The 27,875-nt window shown below is 36.3% G+C and overlaps 1 protein-coding gene across 6 annotated transcripts in view; it reads left to right on the top strand.

Moving 5' to 3' along the window:
* ARHGEF9 (Cdc42 guanine nucleotide exchange factor 9) overlaps positions 1-27,875 on the top strand; it is a 601,826-nt gene that overhangs the window by 1,188 nt on the left and 572,763 nt on the right. Inside the window, exon 1 of one of the 6 annotated variants that reach the window (XM_049767264.1) lies at positions 16,455-17,339. The exons of 2 other annotated variants lie outside the window; for them this stretch is intronic. Coding sequence is in view for 1 of the 4 variants with exons in the window: in XM_049767263.1 (XP_049623220.1) it covers positions 17,342-17,350 (9 nt within the window). In the remaining 3 variants the exon portion in view is untranslated. Of the gene's footprint in view, positions 1-16,454; positions 17,351-17,741; positions 17,822-27,875 lie in introns of those variants that run through there. 3 more of the 6 variants (XM_049767263.1, XM_049767267.1, XM_049767265.1) reach the window with 3 other exon arrangements.

Raw genomic sequence — 27,875 nt, 5'->3', positions numbered from 1 at the left:
CCAAATAGTCATGTTTCCTATTAAAGACCAGTTACCAGTTTCTGTTGCCTTTATGTAGTTGTTTCTTAGAAAAGATTAGAATAGAAAAACCCTCCAAGTCCTTGTCTTCCATTTGGGAAAACTAATACCTAGAGAGTGTAAGAAACTTGTGTAAAGTTATACAGCTTCATGAAGGAGTTAGGTGAGTGTCTCTTGACTTCCATGTTTCTCTCCACTGTTTCACAGAATTTTTCAATTCATATATGTTGGAAAAAAAGCATAAAGGAAAAGGTGTCACTTCTGGATGAAATAATGCTACAAAATTTAACTGTAAAAATATTATAATTTGTCTGTAAAATATATAAAATTTGTCTGTAAAATATCGGGTGAGATTTCTTTTAAGTATATTGTAACATAGAAATACAGAATGACCCAGAAACAATATTTTAAATTAATGAAAAAGTTTGAACAATGATGTTCATTCTTTGAGTTCAAAGTTCAAGTTCAAAACAAAATTTATCAATGAAGTGTGAAAGAGAAGAAAATAACAGACACCTTTCTAAGACTATAGGGGAGATTTAATAATATTTTAGGAGAATAAATGGTGAATATTATATGAATAAAATATTTTTAAATAAAAAATAGGGTTAGATAACTGCATTCTATGTTAAAAATCAAGAAACCTCTTGGGCCAGAAATATAGTACAAAAAGCAGGGTGCTTGCCTGCAATCAGAAAATGTGGACTTGGCCCCAGAACCCCCTATGGCTCCCTGAGCACCACCAGGAGTAATTCCCAAACATAGGTGTATGATCTGAGAATGACTGTGCATACCCCCCCAATAACAAAATAAAATATAAAAACATAAATAAAAGTCAGGAAGTAGGGGGTGGAGTGATATAGGTAGGGTGTTTTCCTTGTACTTGGCTGAACCGGGTTTGATTCTCAGCCTCCCATAGTATCTTCCAAGAGAGCCTGGAGAAATTTCTGAGTGCAGAGCTAGAGGTACCCCCTGAGTGCTATGGGATGTGGTCCCCAAATCAGGAAGCCTTTAGACTTTGTCCTACACCCCTTGTAATAGGAATGCATTGGCTCTCAATTTGCAAATAGTTAAGTGAAACTAATAATAATTACAAAGATTCTTCCATATTAAAGATTCAAAAACAAAGAATATAGGCTGAGTTAGTACTGATCTTGGCTCTAGGAATAATTTAGGAAACAAAAACTCCATACTATCATGAATTTTACACTGTAGTAATTAGGTTGATTCACTAAACAATGACAAAAATAAGGTGATTTTGATATACATGATTTTAATAGGTGGCAAGTGCTAAGAAGAATAAAATGAGTAAAATAATATAAAGAGAGATGGCAGTAGAATATTAGGCCAGTTAAAACATCTCTGATTGAAAGACATTGAGCAGAGATATGAGGAAAATGAAGAAACAAACTGCATGAGGTTGTTTAGGAAAAGGTTCTAACCATAAGAAATAGCCAAAGAATAAATGAACTAAGTTTTTTTTAAAAAAGAAAGAGTAAAGGGGGACATCCTAGGAAGATAAACATGAATGAGACAGATATTTTGTTGAGTTTTTATTAATGTGCCCTAAGTTTTAATAAGAAAATAGAACTGTGAAGTGGCTTTACAATAGTCCAAATCAAAAGACTTGGTCTGGATCAGCATGATGATGGTGTAAGTGAAAAATCTGATTTTAATATCACTAGATCTTCATGTCTTATCTTCGTGTCTTTCTTCTGTGATGTTTAGATAGCTGAGTGTGGTGGTAACATATACATAGAATATTGATGAATGCATGCTAGGCATTTCATGTCAAGTCAAAGATCATAGGAAATACTTGGAGATCCTGACCATTGGTGAATTTAACTGAGGTGTGGATAACCAATTAACCAGTTCCATGAGATTTGGGAAAAAATTAAATATATAATTAGCATTGAATTAGTAAGTTATGAAATATTTGCCATATGTGCTATCTAAAATATTTTATATTCTCATGTATAAGACAAAATTACTATATGCTAAATTATGTAATAATACATATTTTATTGATTTTCTTTTTTAATTTTCAAGTACTTATGAAAAATAATAAATTTATGTTTTAAAGATATATGAATTTAGTAACACAAAATACACCCAAAGTTATGTTAAGCCTCATAAAATGAAATGCATTGAAGGAACAAATGTAAATACTTCGTGTTGTATGCAAACTGTAAAAATGGAATTTACATAATGGATATATGTGATTAAAGGGTGAATGAAAGTAATTTTGACCTATACATTTGTGTGCACATATATAACTAAAACTCAGTAATAGTAACAATAACTAAAATAACTAAAATCAATTTGACCAACAAAAACTTTTTGGCTTTTGTGCCATATCAGAACTGTACAGAACCAGGCCACAGTTGGCTTTTTGCTATGCCATCACTTGTAGCAGTGTTCAAGGAACCATTTGCAGTGCTGGAGATGGATCCCATGCCAGGGCAAGTACCCTACCCTCTGTGCTATTTATGACCAGAGAGACTTTCTTTTCAAAAAGAAATATTGTTTATGATTGCTTGTACACAATAACAAAGCCTTCTGCTTCTTTATCCATGTTTTGCAATGGCTTTGTAGAGAATGTGGAATCATAATCTAAAACTCTATGGAAAATTTCATGTGACCTTTTAAAAAACAAAATTTGAGTTGGTGAAATTATGAAACATTAACTAGTGAGTTTAATGCTGATTTTATTTTGTTTATGACTAAGATATATATATATATATATATATATATATATATATATATCTCCACACTGACTTATATCACACAAGTTTTTTTTAAATTTTACTTATATAAAAGAAGTCAGGAGATAGGAATAACTGGGCCTTGGAATATCGTTGGGAATTTATCCCTAATATTTAGCATCACTCCAGGGTTATTTTATCTTTAAAATGAAGGTAGTATGTGTCCTACTGAATGTCAGTTCTCATATTCTTTGTTCCCACTGTCTTTGGGGATTCATTATTCTAAAGTGATGCTACTTTATATACCACATATTACAGAGATCATTCTGTCAGTCTCTCCCTCTAACAGCATGATACTCTTGAGGTCCCTCAATGGAGCAACAAATTGCATGATTTTAATCTTTTTATGGCCAAGTAATATTTCATCCTGTATAGGTGCTATAGTTCCCCGTAATTTTTTAATTTAAACTAAACCATTGTAATTTACAAAGTTTTTCATAATTTAGTTTAAGATATAGAATATTTCACCAATCCTACAACCCCCACCAATATTCCTAGAATCTATCCCATCCCACCCCCTCCCACCAAGCCTGCCATCATAATAGGACCATTTTTAATTTTGGTTGTTAAAGTTTGGGCCTCATGATTTCATTGTTGTTGACTTTGGCTTGGATATTTATTTCTTCTTTTATTAACACCACCAATTGTGCCATAGTTTCTTTATATAGTCGTCTATTCTAGGGACCTTATTTCCAGATCTTTGCTATTGTGGATAGTGCTGCAGTGAACAAAGGAATTCAAATGCCTTTCTCCATTTTGTTTTTGGGCCAAAGGGATATATTCCAAATAGTTGAGTATGCTGTATCAAATGAAGTGTCAATCACTAAGGTTTTTTTTAGGAATGTTCATATTGTTTTCCACAAAGTCAGGACTGATCACATTCCTGCTAGCCGTGAATGAAAATCCAATTATCCCCACATCTATTGCAGCACTGTTTTTTTTTTCTTTTTAATATGTGCCAAACATTTTAGTGTGAGAAGGTATATCAGTGTTGTTTCGATTTATATCTCCCTGATAGTTAATGATGAAGAACATTTTTGTGTGCTTTGTGACCATTTGTATTTCCTCATTGAGAAAGTTTTTTTTAAATTTTTGGCCACATGGGGCCGGGCGGTGGCGCTGGAGGTAAGGTGCCTGCCTTACCTGCGCTAGCCTAGGAGACGGACCGCGGTTCGATCCCCCAGCGTCCCATATGGTCCCCCAAGCCAGGAGCGACTTCTGAGCGCATAGCCAGGAGTAACCCCTGAGCGTTACCGGGTGTGGCCCAAAAACCAAAAAAAAAAAAAAAATTTTTTTGGCCACATCCAGTGACACTTAGGTTATTCCTGGCTATGAGCTCAGAAATAGCTCCTGGCTTGGGGGACCATATGGGACATCAGGGGATCGAATTGCAGTCAGTTCTAGGCTAACACACACAAAGCAGAGGCCTTACTGCTTGTGCCACTTCTCTGGCCCCTGAAAATTTTCTGTTAATCTCTTCTTTCTATTCTTTGATAGGGTTGGATGACTTTTCGATAAAATGTTCTACCAGTGTCTTTGTTGTTACTGTATTTTACGTAGTATAAGACAACCTTTTAACCAACAAAAAACCTCTTAAAAGTTGAGGGTTGAAAGGATTGATGAAACCATGCAATATGCTACAACCTTGTTGAAATTAGTAGATAGCATGTTGAGTTAAGTAATTCAGAAGAAGAAAGACAAACATAGTGTGAGCTCACTTATCTTCTATAGAACTGGATGATGAAATATGATGTAGTAAAGTGGGAATTCCTAGATAAACCTTGACCCCAGAGATATATATGCTGGTATAAGGCATGCTAAAACTTACTCCAGCTTCAGGGATGAGTAATGACAGAGGAGGTGCTCTGTCTCCCTCTAGCTGTTCTATTAGTCACTGCACCCAGACAGCTGCTCTTGGAGAAGCCCCCTTCTTCCTACTCTCAATGTAGATCACAATTAAAAAAATCACAGTCACTCACTACAAATGACAAATGTAAAATGATTTTTGGCACTTCAAAGTCTAGCTTTATTTAAACATATACTGTTAACCTTTGAGGGGGTCTACTCTTTTTCTCTTACATTTTTTAATTCTCATTTAGTGTGAGCTAAAATAGAGGTAGTCTTATACGGCGAATATAGTCCAAACCCTATATTTTAACAGGAAAAGTAGGGGATCATCTTATACACTGGAAAATAGGTAGATCCTTATCAGAATATTTATGGGTAGATACTTTCTCTCAATCTCTGTATCCCGTCTTTGTATCACAGACATAGTATCCATTGCATCCTAGATATCGTATTCTTTGAGGTATTAATTGTATGTTGTCACATTTTTTTATCTTTTCTTCTACTTGCTTGATCAGTGGCCTTTCATTCTTGAACGTGCTTTTAACTTCAATGTTGTGGAGAGTTCTGCTTACATTTTTCTCTATCTATGGATTCAGGTCGGATATCAAGGTCTTTAATCCATTTTGATTTGACTTTTGTACATGCCATTAGAAAGAAACCTGTGTTCTTTTGTATATTTGATGTGCTGATCAGGGATTTTTGTTGTTTTTTTTTTGGTTTTTTTTTTTGTTGCTTTTTGTTTGTTTTTTGTTTGATTTTCTTTTTTGGCCCACGCCTGGTGATGCTCAGGAGTTACTCCTGGCTATGCACTCAGAAATCATTCCTGGCTTAGAGGACCACATGGGACACCAGGGGATCAAACCGAGGCCCATCCTAGGTCAGCAGCATGCAAGGCAAATGCCCTACCACTGAGCCACCACTCCGGCCCCTGATCTATTTTCTTTCTTTCTTTTCCACTTATATGTATATATATTTTTTTTATTTAAACAAATTTATTACATACATGATTGTGTTTGGGTTTCAGTCATGTAAAGAACACCACCTATCACCAGTGCAACATTCCCATCACCAATGTCCCAAATCTCCCTCCTCCCAACCCAACCCCCACCTGTACTCTAGACAGGTTTTCTGTTTTCCTCGTACATTCTCATTATTAGGATAGTTTGAAACTTAGTTATTTCTCTAACTAAACTCATCCCTGTTTGTGGTGAGCTTCATGAGGTGAGCTGTAACTTCCAGCTCTTTTCTCTTTTGTGTCTGAAAGTTATTATTGCAAGGTGTCTTTCATTTTTCTTAAAACCCATAGATGAGTGAGACCATTCTGCGTCTTTCTCTCTCTCTAATGCCACTTGCTGAAGAGCTTTCCCTTCTACTTATTTTTCTCCTTTATAGTAGATTAACTGATCATATACTTGAGAGTCTGTTTTTTTATTCCATTGATCTGATTGTCTTTATTGTAGTACTATGTTATTTTAAGTACTGGCATTGTAGTAAAATTTGAAGTTGGGGAGATGGATGCCTCCTATCTTCTTCTTTCCCAAGTATTGCTCTTCAGTATGTTGTTCCATATGAAATTTGGGGTATTGTTCCATATGGAATTCTAGAGTGTTTTCTCTATTTCTTTGAAAAATATCATGGTTACCCTTATAGGTACTGCATTTAATTTGTACAGTCCTTTGAGGAATATTTCAATTTTGATGATATTAATCCTTCAAATACATGTGCTGGGGAATTTCCATTTCCATGTACTCTCCCTTATGTATTGAAATAGTGTGTTGTCACTTATTTTATATAGTTTTTTTTTACCTCTTTAGATAAGTTGATTTCAATGTACTTGATTTTCTTTGGCACACACAATTGAGTATGAGAAAGATTATTTTTTTGAGAAAGGTTATTTTTAATTTAATTTTTATTTAGTAACTTTGTAATGGCAAAGTTATTCATAATTGCATTTCAGGCATTCACTGTTTTGATTTCTGCTGCACTTCACTCACAGATTGTCTTGAAATTGAAATGTAAAAAAAAGCCAAAGTACTTAAGAGGCCATAATCTCCACTTAAATGTAAACTACAGTTAATTATTGGGGGATAAATTTCTCTTGTTCTTTATTTACCATTCATTTCATAATTAAGTACTCTTATCTAGGGAACAGATAACCTGGCTCTGATATTGACAGATTAAAAACATTTTATTTAATTGAAAAAATGTTTACACGGTTATTAATAACTTAATTTTAGATTTACAATATTTCAGTATTACTCCCACCACGAGTGTTAACTTGCATCACCATTGCTGCCATACTATATCATACTCCACCTCTCAGCAACCCCCACTTCTTGCCTGCCACCTTGCCAGGCACATTACAAAGTTAAATCTACATGCTTCCATGTAGTTTTGTCTGGGCTTTCGATGTACATCTATCCCACTCTCTCACATCATCAGTATAATTAAAGCTCTGTCTAAACCATGATATCTCATTACTTCCCTTTGTCTTCTTCCTTATCACCATGATTTCTTTCTTTGCCTTTACCCTCCATATCTCTGGGGTCAAGGTTTATCTAGGAATTCCCACTTTACTACATCAGATTTCATCATCCAGTTCTATATAACAGATAAGTGAGCTCACACTATGTTTGTCTTCTTCTGAATTACTTTACTCAACATGCTAACTTCTAATTTCAACAAGGTTGTAGCATACTGCATGGTTTCCTCAATCCTTTCAGCTCCTTATAATTCCACTGTATATATTTACCACAATATCAATTACACTCATCTGTACTGACAGATTTTTCTTAAATCTAAAATGTATATTTTCATATGCTTATGCACCTTTTACAAAACTGGTCCTTCTGACTCAATCCTTTACTTTTCTTATGCACCTCCAGAAAGATAGCAGCTTTGTTTCTCAGAAGAAAAATAATTATTATAATTATTCCACATTAAATAAACTAAGTTATTAAAATATCTAATAAAGTTATAGAACTATACAATGAGACTAGTTTCTAGAATCTGATAATCCATATGTCTGCTTAATAATTCTTGCAGTTTTTGCTTTATAAGTTGCATTTATGGGGTGTGTCTTAGAACTGGGTGTCACTTCCTTTCCTTTTTGAGAAGGTGCTAATGATGATAGAATCACTGAACCTCAGTACCTCCTAGAAATAGAATTAGTTAAATGAAAACACATGGAATTTCACTATTGAATGGTAACCACTGGTTTTAGTTCCCTTTTAGCCACTATGCTTTACAGAGTTGGAAACAAATACATTTATCCTCAAATATCCTGATTTTCAATGCAAAGATGATTCATGGCCATAAAAGACCCCTATTATACTTTAAGTCTGATCTACTTTGGAATACTACAAGTGGGCATGGAGGCAGTTGAATATGCAGAATTTTAATCCTTTGCCAACAGCTATATGAAGTTCCTACTTTTCAGATAAAGAAAGTAAGAACTGAGGCCTTCTAAAATTGAGAAAGCCATAAAGTATGGGGAATTCAGTTACTTATTTACGTTTGAAAGATGAGATAATTGAGGCTCAAAGAATTGCTCAACTCTCCAAACAAGTGGAAGAAGAGATAAATAGATGGGACTATATTAAGCTGAGAAGCTTCTGCACCTCAAAGGAAATAGTGTCTAAGATAAAAAAGCCATCCACAGAATGGGAGAAATTATTCACCAATACTCATCAGATAAAAGTTAATATCTAAGATATACAAGGTACTGAAAGAAATGAACAAGAAAAAAAATCCAACCCTATCAAAAATGGGGAAAAGAATTAAACAGACTAATTCCTCAATGAAGAAATACAAATGGCCAAAAGACACATGAAAAAATGCTCCACATCACTAATCTTATGCAAATCAAAACAACAATGAGGTACCATCTCAAGCCACAGAGACTGGCACACATCATAAAGAATATGAACAATCTGTGCAGGCGGGGATGTGGAGAGAAAGGAACTCTCATTCACTGCTGATGGTAATGTCCTCTCATCCAGCCTTTATGAAAAACAATATGGAGATTCCTCAAAAAAAAAAAAAAAAAAAAACAACCCTGGAAAAAAACCCTGGAAATTGAGTTCCCATATAATCCAGCTATACCACTCCTAGGGATATACCCTAGGAGCACAAAAATACAATTCAAAAATTTGTTCCTCACACCTAGATTCATTGCAGTGCTATTTACAATAGCCAGACTCTGTAAACAACCAAGATGCCCTTCCACAGATGAATGGCTAAAGAAAATGTGATACATATACACAATGGAATATTATGCAGCCATCAGGAAAGATGAAGTCATGAAATTTTCTTGTACGTTGATATATATGGAATTTATTATGCTGAATGAAATAAGTCAGAGGGAGAGAGATAGACACAGAGTAGTGTCATTCATCTATAGGTTTTAAGAAAAATAAAAGACATATTGTAATAATTCCCAGAGACAATGGAGATGAGGGCTGCGAGGACTCGCTGATAATAGGAAGCTCACCACAAAGAATGGTGAGTACAGTTAGAGAAATAACTACACTAACAACTATGGTAACCATGTCAATGAGTGAGAGAATTGGAATGGCTGTCTGAAATAGAGGCGGGGAGGGGGGAGGAGGGAGAATGGGGTCATTGGTGATGGGAATGTTGGACTGTTTATGACTAAAACCCAACTACAACATGTCTGTAATCAAGGTGCTTAAATAAAGATATTATTTTTAAAAAAGAATTGTCAAGATCACAAAATTAGCAATTGGTAGAATGAAGATTGAGCTTTGAGCTGCCTGGCTCTAATATCTGTTTTTGCCTCTGAAAATATACTGCTCCTAAGTTGAGGGCTCTTCCTAGTTTGGTTACTTGAACCAGGGGAGACAGTTTGTGGTGTGTGTGTGTGTGTGTGTGTGTGTGTGTGTGTGTGTATGTGTGTGTGTGTGAGAGAGAGAGAGAGAGATGTGAAGGGAGGAAAGGGAGAAGGTTAGAAAAAGGGACTAAAAAGAGAGAAAGAAAGAAAGAATTTCAGACACTATATTATGCTATATAATTCAGTACATCATTTGAAATATGACTGAGATAAATCATAACCTCACTTTCACAAAAATGAGAGTAGATATGTTTTTGAAATAGGTCCATGCATAAAGTAAGAACTAACACTTTTTGGGATTTGTTTGTCACACCTGGCAGCTCTCAAGGGTTCCTCCTGGCTCTATGCTCAGAAATCACTCTTGGCAGGCTCAGGGGAACATATGGGATGCCAGGATTCGAACCAATGACCTTCTGCATGCTATCTCTCCAGCCCCACACTTTTTGGGATTTTATTGTTATTTTTACAAGACATTATGGCACCATGATTTAGAATTATTCTTCATTTAGTCCCTGCTATACAATATTCTTGAATATTTGGCCTCAGGAGGATAGTATAAATAGTGGTTATTTAAGAAATGACATGGGTTGGGGACATAGGAAAGCAGGTAAATCACTCGCCTGGCTACAAACAATACCAATTTGATCCCTAGTACTCAATATGACTACCCAAACCCCACCATTTGTGATTCCTCAGTGCAGAGCCAAGATTAAGCTGAGAGGGCCAAAGAAATAGTACAGCAGTTGGACGTTTGCCTTGCACGCGGCTGACCGAGGATGAATCTAGGTTCTATTCCCAGCATACCATCCCATTGGGATATTCCACCCCATCCCATTACCTGAGATTGCAGGAGCAATTTCTGATCACAGAGCCAGGAGTAACACCTGAACACTTCTGGATGAGGTCCATAAAAAAAAAAAAAAGGACTAAGTTCTGAACACTGCTAGATATAGCCTCCCCCAAAACAAAATGAAACAAAACAAAACAAAACAAACGACATCTTTGTGGTCGTTTAGTATGGTTCTGTGCTAATAGAAAATAAACAAAAAAACTAAAGGCCTTGAAATATTTAGTCTCTTATTTACAACTTTATGTACCTTTTCAGAGGAGTTCTGGCTGAGATAAGTCCTTGGAAAAGGAGGACAAATGATGCAGATGCTATTCATACACTGTCTCAGAGAATATTTTCCATGATAATATCTGTGCATCCCACATTGTGAGTCAGCAGAGCTATGTCTTGTCCATACTTAATTAATTAATTATTAATTGTTCAGAAATAAAAAATAGTGACTGCGAAGTACTTTTTCTGTATATAATAAGGCTATGAATAAAACAGTTTATTCATAGAGCTTTTCATTTACAAAATAAAATAAACTTAGAAACCAATAATATGATATTTAATTAATTATATCTAGAACAAAATGGATAGAGAATGAACTAATGACATAGACATAGATTTAAAAAGTATTGCCAAGGGGCTGGAGAGATAGCATGGAGGTAGGGCATTTGCCTTGCATGCAGAAGGGCAGTGGTTCGAATTCCGGCATCCCATATAGTCTCCCGAGCCTGCCAGAAGCAATTTCTGAGCATAGAGCCAGGAGTAACCCCTGAGCACTGCCGAGTGTAACCCAAACAAATGAACAAACAAACAAAAAGTATTGTCAAATGATTCCTTTTTAAAATCAGAAAGAACAAAACCTTGTAGATAAAATAAAAATGTCCTCAAGAAGAGGAACATTTGTTGTCATGCTTTTCATTTTCCTTATGTCCTTCCCCCCCCCCAGACAACACAAATGTATATACCTTTATTAAACTAATTAACCATCATTCTTTCCTCAGTGCATTCTACTTTGGGTCAACATCATTCTTGCCATACTTTTGGTGAGATTGTTAAATATTTAAAATGATTAGTATTTTATTTTAAACTGCAATTGTAAGAAAGGAGTAGCTTTTTGCATTTTGGTGGTGTTGTTTTGTGGTCATACAATTACCAAGAATAAAAGCTGGACTTAATTTGAAAGCTTGAGCTTCTCAGTTTTACATGAATTTCTGAGGGTTTAGTGGGGCACAGCAGTTCATGTAAAAATTATCCTTTTTTGGGTGAATAGTTCAAAGAATAATTGAATTGACAGTTCTCATTGTCACTTTGATCGTGAAAAATTACTTGACGGATATGAACAAACTAGCCTATGGATGATAACTAAAAACCTTGCCAAATGGAAGGGCTTAAATAAATGGTCATGCTTATCTTACCAAACAGAAAGAATGAAAATAATTAAGATCTAAGCATCTTGAACTTGGGTTGTATCTGATTCACTAGGATTTAGTTTAGGCCATTAAACTCGTCGAAATAGTTTATTGCATATGGAGCTCTGAATATGGATATGAGGTCTGGATACCTCAAGAGGTTACATCATGCTACATGCTTTTGAGTTTGATAAGATATAAATAACCTAGTGACAAAGTAAAAAGCATAGGCTTTAAAGCCAATATCTTTGAGTTTGCATCTAAACCCTAACAAAGACTGGTTACATGACCTTGGAGAAATTATTTAACTATTTTGCCTCAATTGTACACCATTTTTGTTTGTTTATAGTAGAGGTCACACCAGGCTGCAGAGCTCAGGGGTTACTCTTTACTCTTGGCAGTGCTCTCAGAAATCGCTCCTGGCAGGTTCAGGGGACCATATAGGATGCCAGGGATTCAACCTGGGTACATCTCAGGTCAGCAGCATGCAGCATGCAAGGCAAATGTCCCACCACTCCGGTTTCTAATTGTACACCTTTTAAAGAGTACCTCACAGAATTGCTACCAGAGTTAAGTAATAACATATGCATAGAATGTAGCTCCTCAAGATTGGCTGTGATATAAATCACAATAGAATCTAGCTCAAAAATATATAAGAACTATTCTGACCACCTGAGTTTCCCCAAAATTAATGTTCTGTCTAAGGAAAGAAGATTTTTCTTTTATTGTGAGTTTGGGGGTTGAAAGGGGCAATTGGGAGAGATATTTCAGAAGGAACTGAAGCTTAGACTAGGTTTCTAAGAATCAAGAGATCCTTTAATGTATTCACATTTTAGCAGGCTATAGACTGTTAATATTGTTCTTGAAATATGACAAACTTGTCTAATTATATTTGAAATTTAAAATTATTTTGAAAGTATGCTTTTTAAAAAGTAAAATTGAATGATCATCTCCTTCAGAATGTAAACTACACAAACAGGGCTAGAAACAAATGCTAACAGAGCTAAAATAGCTGAAAAAATTTTGTACTCAAGAGACAAGGTTTTTTATTCCTGCTCTCTTAACAATTTGATGGTGAGACCTGCGGTTAAAAAGTCAAAAGGAGGGACCAGAGCGGTGGTGCAAGCAGTAAAGTGCATGCTAGCCTAGGACGGACTGCAGTTCAATCCCCCGGCATCCCATATGGTCCCCCAAGCCAGGAGCAATTTCTTTGCGCATAGCCAGGAGTAACCCCTGAGCATCACTGGATGTGGCCCAAAAACAAACGAACAAAAAAGTCCAAAGGACATCAAATTTGCAAGATACTAGAAATAATGCTGCAAAATTTACCTTAAAGAAAGTGAGGAGCTATGGAAGGCCCTAGAACAGCTTAATTATATAAATAGAAAGGTGATGTATGGGGGTTTTCTTTGGGCAGTCTACTTTTTATTTTAAGAATTGTGAATGTACTTCTGATTAATTACTAGACAGTCATCATGCCTACAATGTCCCCACTGACAAAAGATTCCATTCCCTGCTTTCACAAATGCACAAAACCAGTGGCTAGGTTTAAATGCTTGTGCTAAGATATCTGGGCTGCAGGAAGTACTAAACTTTCTACCATCATGTTTATCAACAGAAGAAGTAGAAACACGGCTTCTGCATCATCATCATCTTTCCAATTATGTTCAAATGATTACCATTAGTGTAAATACTATCCAAAACATTGTCTACATAGGAATCGGAAAGGTTATTGTTTCATATTTTTAGCTTTTCAGTAGTATACGAAGGAAAGGCTAGACGGAAAGTGACATGAATCTAAACAACTAATCGCTAGTATCTCTATAGGATTGATATGAGCAGAATGCCTTTTTAAAAGAGGAAATTTGGGCCAGGGATTAGAGGATAAAATTTAGAGAGAGCACAGAGACAATAAATTTTTGTAAATAAAATATAGATGATAGACTTTAAGGTATTGTCAGCAGAAGGAAGTGATATTCATGATAGTCATACAAGAAAGTGAAAGGGGCAAATCTTATTGGCATTTTCTTGATATCTGATAAGTTTTTTTATGATATTCCCAAGGGATAGGGAGCTCAGAAGAAAAAGGAAGATAATACAATTTTTGGGCTTCTTAGCTTTCATAATTAAAAATTATTCCAAAGAATTTCCAAAGGTAGCTTGATATTTATATCTGAGTTCAAGAGGATTTTAAGTGTCATTCATGTAAGAACTTGTTGTAGCATTCAGTAATTTTGTTAACAGAAGGCACCTCAGTAAGTAGTAGAAAGTACCTACCTAGGTATGTAGAAATGATAGTTCATAAATTCAATGATAAAAGGAAGTTGAGGAATCATGAATTTTATGACTGAAGAAATCTAGTAGGAAGTAAAGACAGTATAACCAATTCATTTAGATAAATCATAACTCAATTGTGCCTTTGAGATCCCCAAAGGAGGAAGGCATCAATGAACTCAAATAGAAAGAAGTACGAAAAAAATGAAGATGGAATATTGACCACAAAATTTAGCAGCAAGTTTACCATTTGTTGATATTAACAAAAGTTCCAGTTTTATGAGATGATTCTGGTAAAAGCGGGTTGAAGGTCAATAGATAGTGAAACACATCAGGAAAAGATTGCACTTGCAAGGTTAAGGAGAAATAGTATAGTTCCTTACATTATGGTATGATTTTGATCACTGGTATCATCTCAATATAAAATGAATGGCTCTCACAATGTTTTAATCGTTACTGTAAGGGCATGCACATTTTGCCTCAGAACATAGCTCATTTATATTTCTATAGCAAGATATAAATGCATCATTAAACATAATTTATAGTAACTAGGTAGAGATTTTATATAAAATCATTTGACATTTTTTAGATTCCTGAATTCAGCATATCTTCAGTTTAATAATAATTGCAATGTATAACAACACTTCATTCCTTCCTCTGGCTAAATAACATTACATTACATTGTTATATCACTTTAATTTACTTATCCAACAGAGTAAGTACAGTTAGTGTAGAGAAGGGCTGTGATTACTTAACAATAATAATCATTATTGTTACATTATAACAAATCATTGTTCACAGTAATTATAATCATCATCGTTATTATGACAAATAATTGTGATTGTTTGACTACAGATTTTATGTGGACATAGTTTCATTCCTCATAGCTATATACCTAGGAAGAATTACTGGATCAAATATTAAGTTTATAATTTAACTTTTGAGGAACCGTCAAATGGCAACCCAAAAAGACTTCATTGTATACTTCCGCAGTAGAGAAATGAAGTCTCCAATTTTCTAGATTTCTTTCAATACTTAATGTTTAACTTTCTATTTTAGCTCTTATGAGTTATAAAGTGTTATTTCATTACAAATAATGAATGTAAATGGTCTTTATCTGCATTTTCTGCATTTACCTGATTGCTAATACCTTGAGCATATTTTCATGTGCTAATTTATATTAAAACAAACAAAAATAACACCTAGAATTTTCCTTTATATTCCTTCTGTACTTTCTTTTTATTATTTTTTGTTTGGGGGCCACACCCAACTTTGCTCAGGAACTATATGGGGTGATGGGGATCAAATCTAGACCAGCAGCATCCAAGGCAAGCACACTACTTTCTCTACTATAGCTCTAGCTCTTGCTTGCACCCTTTTCTCCACACCTATCCCCAACAATAATCCTCTTTGGTAACCTCAGATTATTATCAAAGTTTGCAGTTTGTTATTTATTAATTTTATTTCTTTTTATTATATATGTCATACCATCTAGTATTTTTATTCTCTGACTGACATATTTTACTTTATATGATTCCCTCCAAATAGCAGAAATTATGTTTTATAAATGAATGCGACTCAGGTATATGTATATATTTATACACACACAGACACAGACACACAGACACACAGACACACACACACACACACACACACATATATATATATCACTTCTTCATCCACTGTTCTATCAGTGAACAAACACTTCATTTTCCCTATAGTTAAATTATTGTAAATGAACCTAAAATAAACATTGGGCTGGATATTTGAATTGATGTCTTTCATAGAGATACCCAGAATTGAAAGAGCTTGACAATATTTTAATTTTCACTGACAAGGGTGGGGTTGTTGAATTTGTATAGCTAATTGTGAGTTGTATATAAGAACCTAAGCAGTGATCAAATTTACTTTCTCCTAGGCCCAAGCTATAATTGCTGGCAAAGCTTGCCACCATTCTCATTACCTATTTTTCCCCCTATTTCTTTTTCCTCCTCATTCACCCCCGCCCCACCTTCTCTCCCTTCCTTTTACTCTCACCTTCCAATATCCCCTCCCCGCCGCTGTTCCCATATTTCCCCCTTTCCTCTTCTCTTGCCACATCTTCTCCATTCCTCCCACAGCTGTCTGCTCCCACTCTCTTTCCAGTCATTTCCACATTCTCATCTCAACCCCCCCCCCCCTTCACTCACTCCCAAACATGTTCTCCACCCCCACATCAATATTTTCGGCTCTCGCCCCTCCTTTAACGGAAAGGGAGAGCCTTGGATCCTCTGATTGGTTGCTGTGGTAGCATGCCAATTTAAGCCCTGCCTCCAGGAAAATAAGCGCCTTGGCTGCATCTGCTATTGGTCTGCTGGCCTGTCAATGGCTTGAGGAGCGCGTCACGCAGGCGCCCGCAGTCGCTTAGTGAATAAAAGTGGAGCCTAGGGCCTGGAGTTGGGAAGAGAAGACCGAGAGAATCAGCGAGGCAGGACTCCCAGAAGTGACTGGCAGCTGGGATCTCTGAAAAGAGAGCGACAGAGAGCGACTGAGACAGACAGAAAGAGAGCGAGAGCGAGCGAGAGAGCGAAAGAGAGCGAGAGAGAGAGCGAACGAGACAGCAAACACGGAAAGCAAGCGATCTAGACCGAGTAGGGGAAATTGAGATTTGGCAGGTTAGACTGGCAGGCAGACCGACAGAAGCTGTGACTGAAAGACTGATCGGTCAGGCGCCGGAGAACCTCACACAGGTTCCTCCCGCTTTTCCTCTTAAAAATATACTAATTTGCTTTATCTGTGGCGCCTGAGAGAATGCAGGACTCTGCGGACTTCAGCTCCAGTTAAGCTTTCTCAGATAGGGAAGAAAGATCAGCCCTGTACTGAGAAGGGGTGAAGATAGCTATCCCCTATCCCCAACCCCTTCCCCCAAGGACCGAACTCAGGCGCTGAACACAGCCCTTCCCTACCACCCCACTTCCTCTTCTCCATTCTAGCATGGTGGCTGTATGGACAGTCTGACAGAACAGAGACTGACATCTCCCAATCTGCCGGCCCCCCACCTTGAACACTACAGTGTTCTGCATTGCACCATGACCTTGGATGTGCAAACTGTAGTCGTATTTGCCGTGATTGTAGTCCTCCTGCTTGTCAATGTCATACTCATGTTTTTCCTGGGAACGCGCTGAATGGAGTCCAGCCACCTAAACTGTTGCGAACTCCCGCTTTGATTTCATCCCAAGACTCATCGAGAAACAAAAATCAAGAGAGACAGAGACAGGGAAAGAGAGGGAGAGAAAGAGCAAGCTTTCTTACTCAGGGGGGAAAACGTGAGCTTCAACATGGCCTCGCTGTGATATGTATGACGTTGGTATATTATCTCTCTCCCTAAATCGTTTGTCATGTCTTGTCCTTTAATTATGCCTGCGAGTGTAGTTGTTTATTGCTTGAGTAAAATTGTTGATAAAGAAATGCCTTCTACTTAAGTGTGCATGTGTGTTTGCATTTTCCATCATGTGACGTTCACCGAACAAGCAAGCTCTGCTTTTTTAAACAGTGGTTTTGCTGTTTGTGGTGTCTTAGCTCTTTTTTTTTAAATGCCTTTTAAGCTCCATCAAATACTAATTAAAATATCTCTCCTACTTCCATGAGTACATTTAAATTTGTTTGAGGTCCTGAGGCTTATTGGAAGATGATGCTGAATTTTTGCCATCTTAGGAAAGAATAGAGAGAAAAATAACGATGTAATAAATTTAAGGGAATTGATTTTGATTGTCTAGTCTCTAAATAAGAAATTGAAATTTACGAAGTGATGATGTGGAGTGAATTGAGGTGACAGTTGGTGAGTTTGTCTTTTGAATCTTAATTTGCTGTACAAGCTTCACCTATCAGTGTTGGAGGAAAAAAAGTCACATTTCTAAAAGCACTAAATGTTAGTTTCTTTGAAATAATAAAATGGCACATAGATTGATTTTTGATCTTTATGAACTGCTAAGAGGAAATGTTGAGTTTTCTATAGATCAGACCTCTAGATTGAGTTTGCAACTTTTCTCTGTCTCAAAAAAATAATAAAGCAACAGTCAGGTTCTTAATTAAATGCACTCTTTGGCCAGATAATCTCATTTACAGTGATATTGTTGAATTACATTCAAATAGAACTTGCTAGTCTAATGAGAAATTGTTGCTTATTGTTTGTTTTTAATATTAGAGGTCTTTTTTTTTTTTTTTTTTTTTTTTTGGTTTTTTTTTGGGCCACACCCGGTGACGCTCAGGGGTTACTCCTGGCTATGCGCTCAGAAGTCGCTCCTGGCTTGGGGGACCATATGGGACACCGGGGGATCGAACCGCGGTCCGTCTCCTAGGCTAGCGCAGGTAAGGCAGGCACCTTACCTCGAGCGCCACCGCCCGGCCCCAATATTAGAGGTCTTAAATGGAAAGATGATGTATATAATAAAATGAAAGTACGTAACATATTAAGTTGAGAGGTGAGTAACCCCTTCCCAGCACCAAAAAATGTCTGAATAGAATGGGCTGAGAACTCAGAAGGAATATTCTAGGAAGCTAAGAAGGAATATTTCAATTTTACATATGTTGGCAAATATATCAAATGGTAGTGGTGTTGGTGTTTGTTATTATTACTATTATTATTCTACATATTTTCGCACATAGCCACTCAAAAAAAACGTCTCTAAAATTTGTCCCATGCTCTGGTCTTGGTGACCAAAGGTTACTCACCCCAACTTATGAAGAGAGGTCTTTCTTATTCTGTTATTCACCTGACTTAAAATGGTGATTTTTGTTCAAATAGCAATAATTCAGGAATAGTAACCACATATATGATCTCCAAGACCCATGGGGTTTACTGCTTATGTGTAACATGAAAATATGCTGGCATTGTGCTGAAAATGTTTACATCCTGCTATTCAGTCTCTTTGGAAATGACTTTGAAGAAAAAGATGTGATGATGGCTGCTGAAATTCTCCTAATCTAGGGTCTCAGAGAGTATTACTGGAAGCAGATTTTTTGAGTCTCAAATGTACTCTTTTTAGTATGTATGAGAAGTTGATTTTTAAGTTGTATAATGTTATAAATATGATCTAGGAAATTTGTTGACACAGACTCTTACTATATACTCTCTAATCACTTTGTGGATGTCTTCTGAGTTGAGCAGTTGGTTCTTTACAAAAAGTAATCTAATAACATGCCCAACCACCTTAGCCATCAAATGAGCTCAAGAATTATTATATAAACATAAGCTCAATTTTTTGTTGGGCAGTTTATTTTGATACAGTGTTAGAGTGAAAAAAGAAAGCAGTGGACTGGGATGTACAGACCTTGTTTTACTCTGCTTATCAGCAATTTGACCTTGGGCAGTTTCCTCCTTAGTTGGTGTAAAATTCTCTGCTAACATTGATATTTGGAGATTATTAAACTAGGTAATCTTCAAGTTTTTGTAGTATGTAATTTTGGGTGTCCATAGTCATTTGATATAGGAGGAATGAACTTGAAAGATAAGTATTAATAAAGGGACAATGGAAGAGGGATAGAAGAGTTAATCTGTTGCTACTATCTGGATAAATTCATAAGTTGTATGAGATTTTTAAAGCCTGGGTATTTTTAAAACCTGATTAAATATACCTGCTAGGGAAGTAAAATGATTAATAATGGTAACATTTTAAGATTTTTATCCTTTAAGGTGAGAAGGCCAGTCTGTGAGCAAGGTTTGTGACAGTGTTGTCACTAAATGCCACCAAGTCTCTGGTGCATGACTGAACTTTGACAGAAAACCTTTAAGAATATATGTAAACAAGGTATATAACAATATGTTTGTGGATGTGGTTGCACTTTCTTTTTCCATGTATGTGGGAGGTTCATAATTTTGAATGTGGACAGAGGTTGGTTGTGCAAGGAATGAGGAAAAACAGCAGTGTTAAACTGTTCTGATGGTTTATTTGTGCTAGCTCCTGTTATTTGACTGGTGCTAGGATGACTGGCTGTTATCTCTTCCAACACCCCCACCAACTCCAAAGCCCCTGAACTTAAAGGGAAATCATGAATGATTTCTGATATCTGTAACTGAACTGACTAAATGGGTAAGCAGTTTTCAAATTAATTTATATCTATACAGATAAAAGGATGTTGCTAGCCAGATGGCAGGCAACACTAGAGCAGCCAAAAGAAAAATTCTATACAATAAGAACCAACTGTGGCAGTGTGACTTTTTTTTAACTTGTATTAATACTAATAGTTTGAAATTTCTCCTTCAGACTTATGAGGGTATACAAAAAGAGAAAAGTGAGAGAAAATGTAAATTGCAACACAGAGGAGTAAAACCATTTGCTTTTTTATTACTTGCCTTTTTCTTCCCTTCTCTCTAGTCCTTTCTTTTTCTGCTTTTCCTTCTCCTGAAACATTTCCTCTTTCCTTCTAAGTGGGTGGGGAGGAAGATAAACAAATATTTTTCCTCTTTGATTTGTTCTAACTTTCCCCCAACACAGCTCCTTGTTCCTTTCCTTCTCTCTTACTTCTTTGGGAAGAGAATAAGCTTCTGTTACTAGGAGGTTAAAAATTCCAGCTCAAGAATTTTGGCTCTCAGCTCCTCACCAGGATATTAAAAATACCCTCAAATGGTATCCTAGCAACTTTGCATCAGTTAGCTCCTGCTGGGCTCCAAAGCCCACCCTTAAAAGGCAGAGGAACCAAAATCAGGAGGCTTAACGTGTCTTGAAAAAATACTTAGAGGGAGAGAGCAAACAAAATGCAAGATAATTTTTTACCAAAGTAACTAAAATAAACCTGAAATCATGTAGATCCCAGTCTTCTTACAGTCATGCAGGCTATTTATTGAAAAATTTATTGAAAATACTTCTGGATTTGCACCCCAGATCCCTCTCCAGTCACTAATTTTTTAAACCAACAGAGCATTTTGTTGCCAATTCTTAGTGCTGGCCTCGAAAAGCTGTCTGTTTCTGTCCTTCTCTTTCTTTGCTGAGATGAAGGGATAGTGCTGTAAGAACAGGGTATAATTTTATTATTTTCCCCTATTGAGACAGCCTTTTTATGCAATTTACAAGATCTACTTGTGTAATGTGCTTCAATTTTATTTTTGGCTTAGGGATCCCTGCTCATTCAGCTGAATTATGAAGTTTGGATGTTTGGTTTCTATGTTATTGGTCTGAGTAAGTCTCTGACTGGGGAGTCTGGACATATTATGAGGTTAGTTTGATTGTGACAGATAAAGAGGTTTTGGGTATAGATTCTCTCATCTATTTTGGGGTATGATTGAGTTACTAGGCAACTGAAGAATTGCATTGAGCCTGTGGGTGAGTTGCTCTTCTAAACTATGATAAGGCCTAGATGAGAATTCTCTTTAACCAGATAACACGTTATGAAAGTTGCAATGATAGTGCCAAAACGCCTGCTGTTCCTAACTTTTAGCTTCTGCTTTCCCTGGTCTGTTGTGTACTTGTTCTGAACATGATCAGAAATTAAATTGTTTATTTACAAATAACTATCTCCTCAGAAGATCTAACACAAAACATCTGGATCCAGCTCCAGTGGAGCTGAAGAAAATGACATTCCACCTGAAGAAGTGGGGTGTTTGAGAAGGTCTCAGACCCTCAAACTCATATTTATAGCTCTACAACTTAATCTAGGCCAAAACGAGTGTGCCCCTTAAGCAAACAAAACAAAACAAAATTCTTACCTAGGAAAATTACTGTTCTATGTGACACCTAATCAAGATTAAATTTGCCTGTGTAATGTTGAATGATTCTACTGGTAATAAATTCTAATGGATTTGGACTGAATCTTTAAATCAGTTGTAGTTTTTAAACACACAGGCCAGATCTCCAGTATGATAGATTTTTATTTAATTGATGTGACATTGGTCCCCAGCAATCTTTTATATTGTTAATTTTAAATTAATCCTCCTTAAGTGATCTAAATATACAGCTGTTAATAACTGCTCTGTTAGTGTTTTGAACTGCAGTTTATTTTGTTACTATCTTGTGAAATTAGTTTTTTGAAGTAAACTTGAAGGATTTTTGTACTAAATTTGTTAAACATTATTTTGTTTGTTTATTCATGTATATTCTATGGGCTTAATTTTTCTATACAAACAAAATAGCAACTGCTTCCTACCATTGCATCAGTTTATTTATTTGTTCTGTTTTCACCTTTGGAAGCTGTTATTTCTTAATGAAAATAACTAGATTTGTGTTCTTTTCTAGAATTACATCAATTTAAAACTGAATAATGATTGAGTCATTGATCAAGTATTTCATATGATGGAATTAATGCCATTTCCATTTTCACCACCCTGGAACCACCTCTTGCAGTTATGACCTATTAATGTTGGGTTATTTCAATCAACAGTGCAACATTCATGGACTATACATAATTTCTATTCTACATAATTTCTATCTGTATTAATAAGGGTAATTGATATAATAAAAATTTTTATGCATTTTAGACATAAATATATATGGCAGTTTCAGAGCAATCACATTCCAAGCTGATGATCCAATCAGAAAATGGTTATGAGTCAATTTACATGTTACTCTTGCTAAATTCTATTGTAAGTTCCAGGGTTCCTGTTTTCTTTCAATACGTATGAACCTTATGCTTCCTAACTGGATCCAGAATTTGACTGAGGACCTCTACCACAACTGTAGGTTCTGAGTATCACTTTCTTTTCTCCCTCTTTGGAAAGTTCTAGCTTTAAAACAATGTATTATTTTGTTTTTCAAAGAGTGCAGGCAACTCTTTGGGCATGTTTCCATTGGTTGTCAGAATCATTTTCTTTAACCGGTTCTCAGACCCAATTGCACATGGAAATCACCCAGGGAATTAACAATACTAACAGCAATTCTTAGAACCTCAGGGAGAGATGTGACAGTGTGGGTCTCATGAGGCATAGCATCAATATTTTAAAGTAACTCCCCCAGGTGAGAGGAATGTTCAGGCAGGCATGAGAATAAGTGTTATGTTCAAGGGAAACGCCAGTTCAGCCTTAATAGTAAGGCTTTATTTTAGGATTGTGGGGGCCTTGGCAAATTCTATGGGCTTATTGACCATTTCAGAAAGAGGATTTAACTTTAGAGAGTTAGTTCTCTGAGAAACTATTTGCATTTAAAATTATTAGTTGTGAGATCTTTTGAACATTTCAAGAAAAATTTAGTTAATACAGATTTTCCATGATAATAGGGAAGATTCTGTCCTGGGTGACATTGTGGAAATTTTTTTTCAGAAATTATTTTCATTATCTAAAAAGTAATTTTAAGAGATTTATATAGCCTCAGAGTTTGCTTTCTCCTGTGATGATATGTAATTAAATTTGTGATTAATTTTAATGAAAAACTTATTAAAATATTATACAGAACCAGCAAGTAAATCAATGCATACTTTAATAGGCCTATAGCTCTTATGTGAGGGGTAAGAGCCTTTCTTCTTAATTATACTTGCCTTCAAGAAAACTAAGCTATAGGTTATATTTATTTAGCACACTCTGGCTGCCAGGAGAGAAGGCAGCTAAGTGGCAATGTTATACCAGTTTGAAATTTAGATTTTATTAAAGACACATGTTAAACGAATAATTGAGATTTCCTCTCATAGCTTATAAAATACCAGGGTCATAAATCTAGAAAACCTAAAAGGTTGGGGGTAGATGCTTTGATAGCCCCAAATTCCTATTATAGTATTTAGGTATCATTAAGTTAGTTATTAGTACTACTGTTAGTAAGACACTAAAAAATAAGTTCCCCTAGTAATATCTAGGGCTTTGCCCAAAAATCTAGAAAAGTTAGGGAAGCTGAAGTATAGATAAAAGTGACTCTGTCAGGACACATTTATGACTTTAGTAGAAGTTTGTAATTTTTGTCCTAGCTCCTAGGCTTGTTGCTACCATGTAGCAGAGATTTTTAGTGTAGCCTGCTGAATGCATTCTGTAGCTAATATCACTATGAGAATAGAAGAGTTTCCACTGCAATAGAGAAGAATTCAGGAGGAAATTAGAGAAAAGATAAAAGGAGAATCCTAGAGGAAATGTAAAGTTTTAGGGAGGTATATGTCTGAGGTTAGTTCTTTGTTTCAATTTTTCTGTTCCTGAGGGCAAGGCCTGCCTCCGTACCTATTATGCTGCCTCACTAGGGCTGATTCCATTGTACTAAAATGAGGAGTGGCTCAATAAAATGCTGTTTTTTTCTTTTTGGGGGGGGGTAATTTTGGACCACACCCTGTGATACTCAGGGGTTACTCCTAGCTATGCATTCAGAAATCGCTTCTGGCTTGGGGGACCATATGTGACGCCAGGGGATGGAACTGTGATCTGTCCTAGGTCAGCCGCGTGCAAGGTAAACACCTTACGGGTGCACCACGACTTCGGCCCCCTAAAATGCTGTTTTCTAAGGAAATTTTAGACTAAGAGCATTGTGTGCAAAAAATAGCATGATTAGTTGATTAAAATAAGTCTGAGACAGAGGGTAAGACAGATTTTAGAGTTCATATTAAACATCTCACCAATGTAGATCTTAGTAGTACAACTGGAATATGGAGAATAGAGAAGTCTTTGCCCAGGTCAAAGATAAGGCAACTGTGAATAAAGGAAGAAGATCTTTTTATTTAAATCACCAGGTTTCAGAAAAAAATCACATAAAGGTGGAGATTAAAATACTTGGGAAGTAAACTTTTGTAATTTTATGATTTACAATAGTTTAGTGATATCATTTCAGACAAAATGTTCTAACATAGTGTGCCTTTTCTCTTCCTATTTTACAAATGAGAAGACTAGAGTTAAAAGGATTTCTCCAAGATTACGGAGATGAGGCAGAATACTCTGATTCTTCAAATCAGTCCCTTGTTTTCTATAACCTCATACTTCTTCCATTGGATTCTAGGTATGTGTTCCCTTACTTGATTCAGAGATCTGTATAATATTACAGGTTTAATTGGAGAAAGAAAACTGACAGAAGAAGATTATATAACCTCCTCTAGAGAAGCAATTCAGTCTGTGAGCAGCTCTTGGGATGCCAGGTTAAAGGCTGGAAATAGGGAAGCACAGAATCACCCTCCTGAATCAGGAATCCTGCAGTCCTATGTTACATGGCCACCCACCTTTAATGTTTAGAGTAGAGCAGCAATATGCTCCCTTAGCCTAATCTGGGAATGGTTCTGGTCAGAATTTTCTGACTGCCTGTTTCTACTAGAAGAAAATGTGCATGTACCTTTATACACAGTTTTCTGCAGATATATTAAGAGCCTACCCTCCACCCTGTCAGAGTGTGGTACCTAAAGGCTGCAGCTACTTTTAGCTGTACCTCCCACAGCCTTTCATCTTCCCACTCATCCTTCACTCTCACTCTGTGAATACTGCTGGTTGTCAGATGATTTGAGCAGTGGTACTTTGGAATTAGGGAAGTGGCACAGAGGAGCCAGGCAACCCTTGAAAAGACTGGATTGATGGGAGGGATCAGATAAAAAGCCATGTTAATGAGACTGATTTGTGATCAGTACCAAGGGGATTAGATAGATTTATAATTTCCTTTAGTTTTAGTAACCAGCTATCATGCTTAATTTTAGAATCTAGACTGATCTGAATAGGAGTGCCCATACATTTCATATTTGGATTTTGAAAAATGATACTACTAGATGCTTGTTTGGTTCCTGATACTCCCTCAGAACATGGAACTCAAAATTGTCTCACACATTTTAGTGAATTTTGAACATTTTATAACTTGATCTCTGTGGTACTATGATGTTAATAGGGCTAGGATTGTTTTATTACTAATTAAAGAAAATGAATCACATAATTGACATAGTTGATTGTAATACATTTATTTCAAATAAGTGAAAGCAAAACTACTGTAAAAACATATAAAGAAAAATAAATAAATTGGAAGAGAAGAAAGAAAAGAAAGAAAGGAAAGGAAAGAATGGAAGGGAGGAAGGACGGAAGGAAGGAAAGATGGAAGGAAGGAAGAAAATACAATAGCAAGCACATTTGTGAAAACTTGTATTTCCATTGAAGTCATTAGTACAGTGGCAGAGGTTTATTAAGCTCTTGTTAGCAGTCCATTCTGTTAAATTGGCGTGTTCTTATAGGGATGACAGCATCAAACAAATAAAATTGTCCAGAGGTTCAAAGCACTATTACTGATACTATGACTTCGGGTGTGGGTGCTTAGTTACAAGGCCTATGGGAAAAAGGAAGATATGGGGGAACGGTGCTCACACTCTTTGCAAAAAGCCCTGGTAATATCATCCCCCAAACTGGCGTACCTGAAGTTTGGTCAGATTGGTGTCCCTGATGGGAATTGTAGAGGGTCAGTAATGAGGCTGAGTCATCGGAGCAAGGTGATTCTGGGTAGGATGGAGGCAGCAAAACATAACTTTGCTAGGGAGGGGGCTTGACCTGCCCTCTCCTCCCAAAATGTCCAGCTTTCTTTTGCATGTGCTAGTGTATTCATGGTCTTTCATGTATACATCTCTAGTGAGTCTAGAGATCTGGCCTGGTTTGTCCATGGTGACTACCTTTGTGGGCATACTTATGGCTGCCAGGTTCCTGGAAGAAGGAAGATATAGGCAGAGGGTGCTCACACTAGCTCCAAAAAGCCCTAGTGTTATCAGCCCCAAGACTGGTGTACCTGAAGTTTGAAATTTGAAATTTGAAATTTTCGTTTTCCTCAAAGGGAAGCATAGAGGGTTCATGATGAGGCAGGGCCTTTGGGGAGACAATTATTGTGGGTAATGAAAGCAGCAGTTATGGCTTTGGTAAGGTGGGAGTTGGCCCACCATCTCCTCCCAAGATGGCCAAATTTCTTCTGTGTGTTTTGGCATATCCATGGTCTTTCATGGCATGGTATATATCTCATTCAAGAAAAGAATGAGTTGATGATGCTGGCCTGGTCTAAATATCAAAGATTATCTTTTTTGTTTGTTTTGTTTGTTTTTTGGGCCATACACAATGATGCTCAGGGGTTACTACTGGCTCTGAGCTCAGAAATTGCTCCTGGGTTGGGGGACTACATAGGATGGTGGGAATCAAACCCAAATCCATCCTGGGTTAGCAGCTTGTAAGGCAAATGTCCTACCACTGTGCTAACACTCCAGTCCCAAGATTTTTATTTTATGGTTATATTTTTAACCAGAATTGTACTCAAGTCTTTATTGCATAGTACACCAGATCTGCATTTATGCTTAAAAGTTGTAATGCCATTTAAAGAGTCATTCCAAGTAGCTATATGCTTTAAAAATGGTATTTTAGCTCGATTAATCTAAGTTTTTTTTCTGTGGTGGCTTGGGAACAGAAACCAAAATTATAGGGAACTTATCCAAGGAAGTACAATGTGGTTTTTTTGAGTACTTGGTTTAGAATATAATATTGGAAGAGTATTTGTTCCTGAACCTTTGATGCTTACAAATGTATTTCATTTCTCAAGTGAGAAAAATCTGCATGGTATTATGAAAAGCAATGGATCATGGACTAATAGATTTATCATCCTTGTGACCTTGGGTATATCATATATTAGTCTCTTTGCTTTCTTTTCAGTTAATTAGAATTGTCAGGTGGAGGGGTCTGATTCTCAAATGTTTTCTTAATAATATAGATGCATGTGATATGAGTACATATATCCCAGAAAACTTGAAAATTGATTCTTCTTTTCTTCACTTTTATTAATCACAGCATAAAACTATCTTCTACTTCAATACTTTTCATTTTTATTTAAACCATTGTTATTTGCAAAGTGATACTTAGTTCATTTTGAACATACAGTGTTTCAGGATCTGGTGTCTCCACTAGTGTCATACTCTTTCCACCAATGTTCCCAGAGTGCATCTCCTGATATCACCATTTGCCCCAGTTTGCCAGCATAATAGGCCCATTTTAAATTTTGATT

This window comes from Suncus etruscus, chromosome X (genome assembly GCF_024139225.1).
Source record: "Suncus etruscus isolate mSunEtr1 chromosome X, mSunEtr1.pri.cur, whole genome shotgun sequence".
In the NCBI taxonomy this organism is placed as follows: domain Eukaryota; kingdom Metazoa; phylum Chordata; class Mammalia; order Eulipotyphla; family Soricidae; genus Suncus; species Suncus etruscus.
Note: the sequence above shows the minus strand (reverse complement) of the source record. Positions and strands in the feature narration are given on the sequence as shown.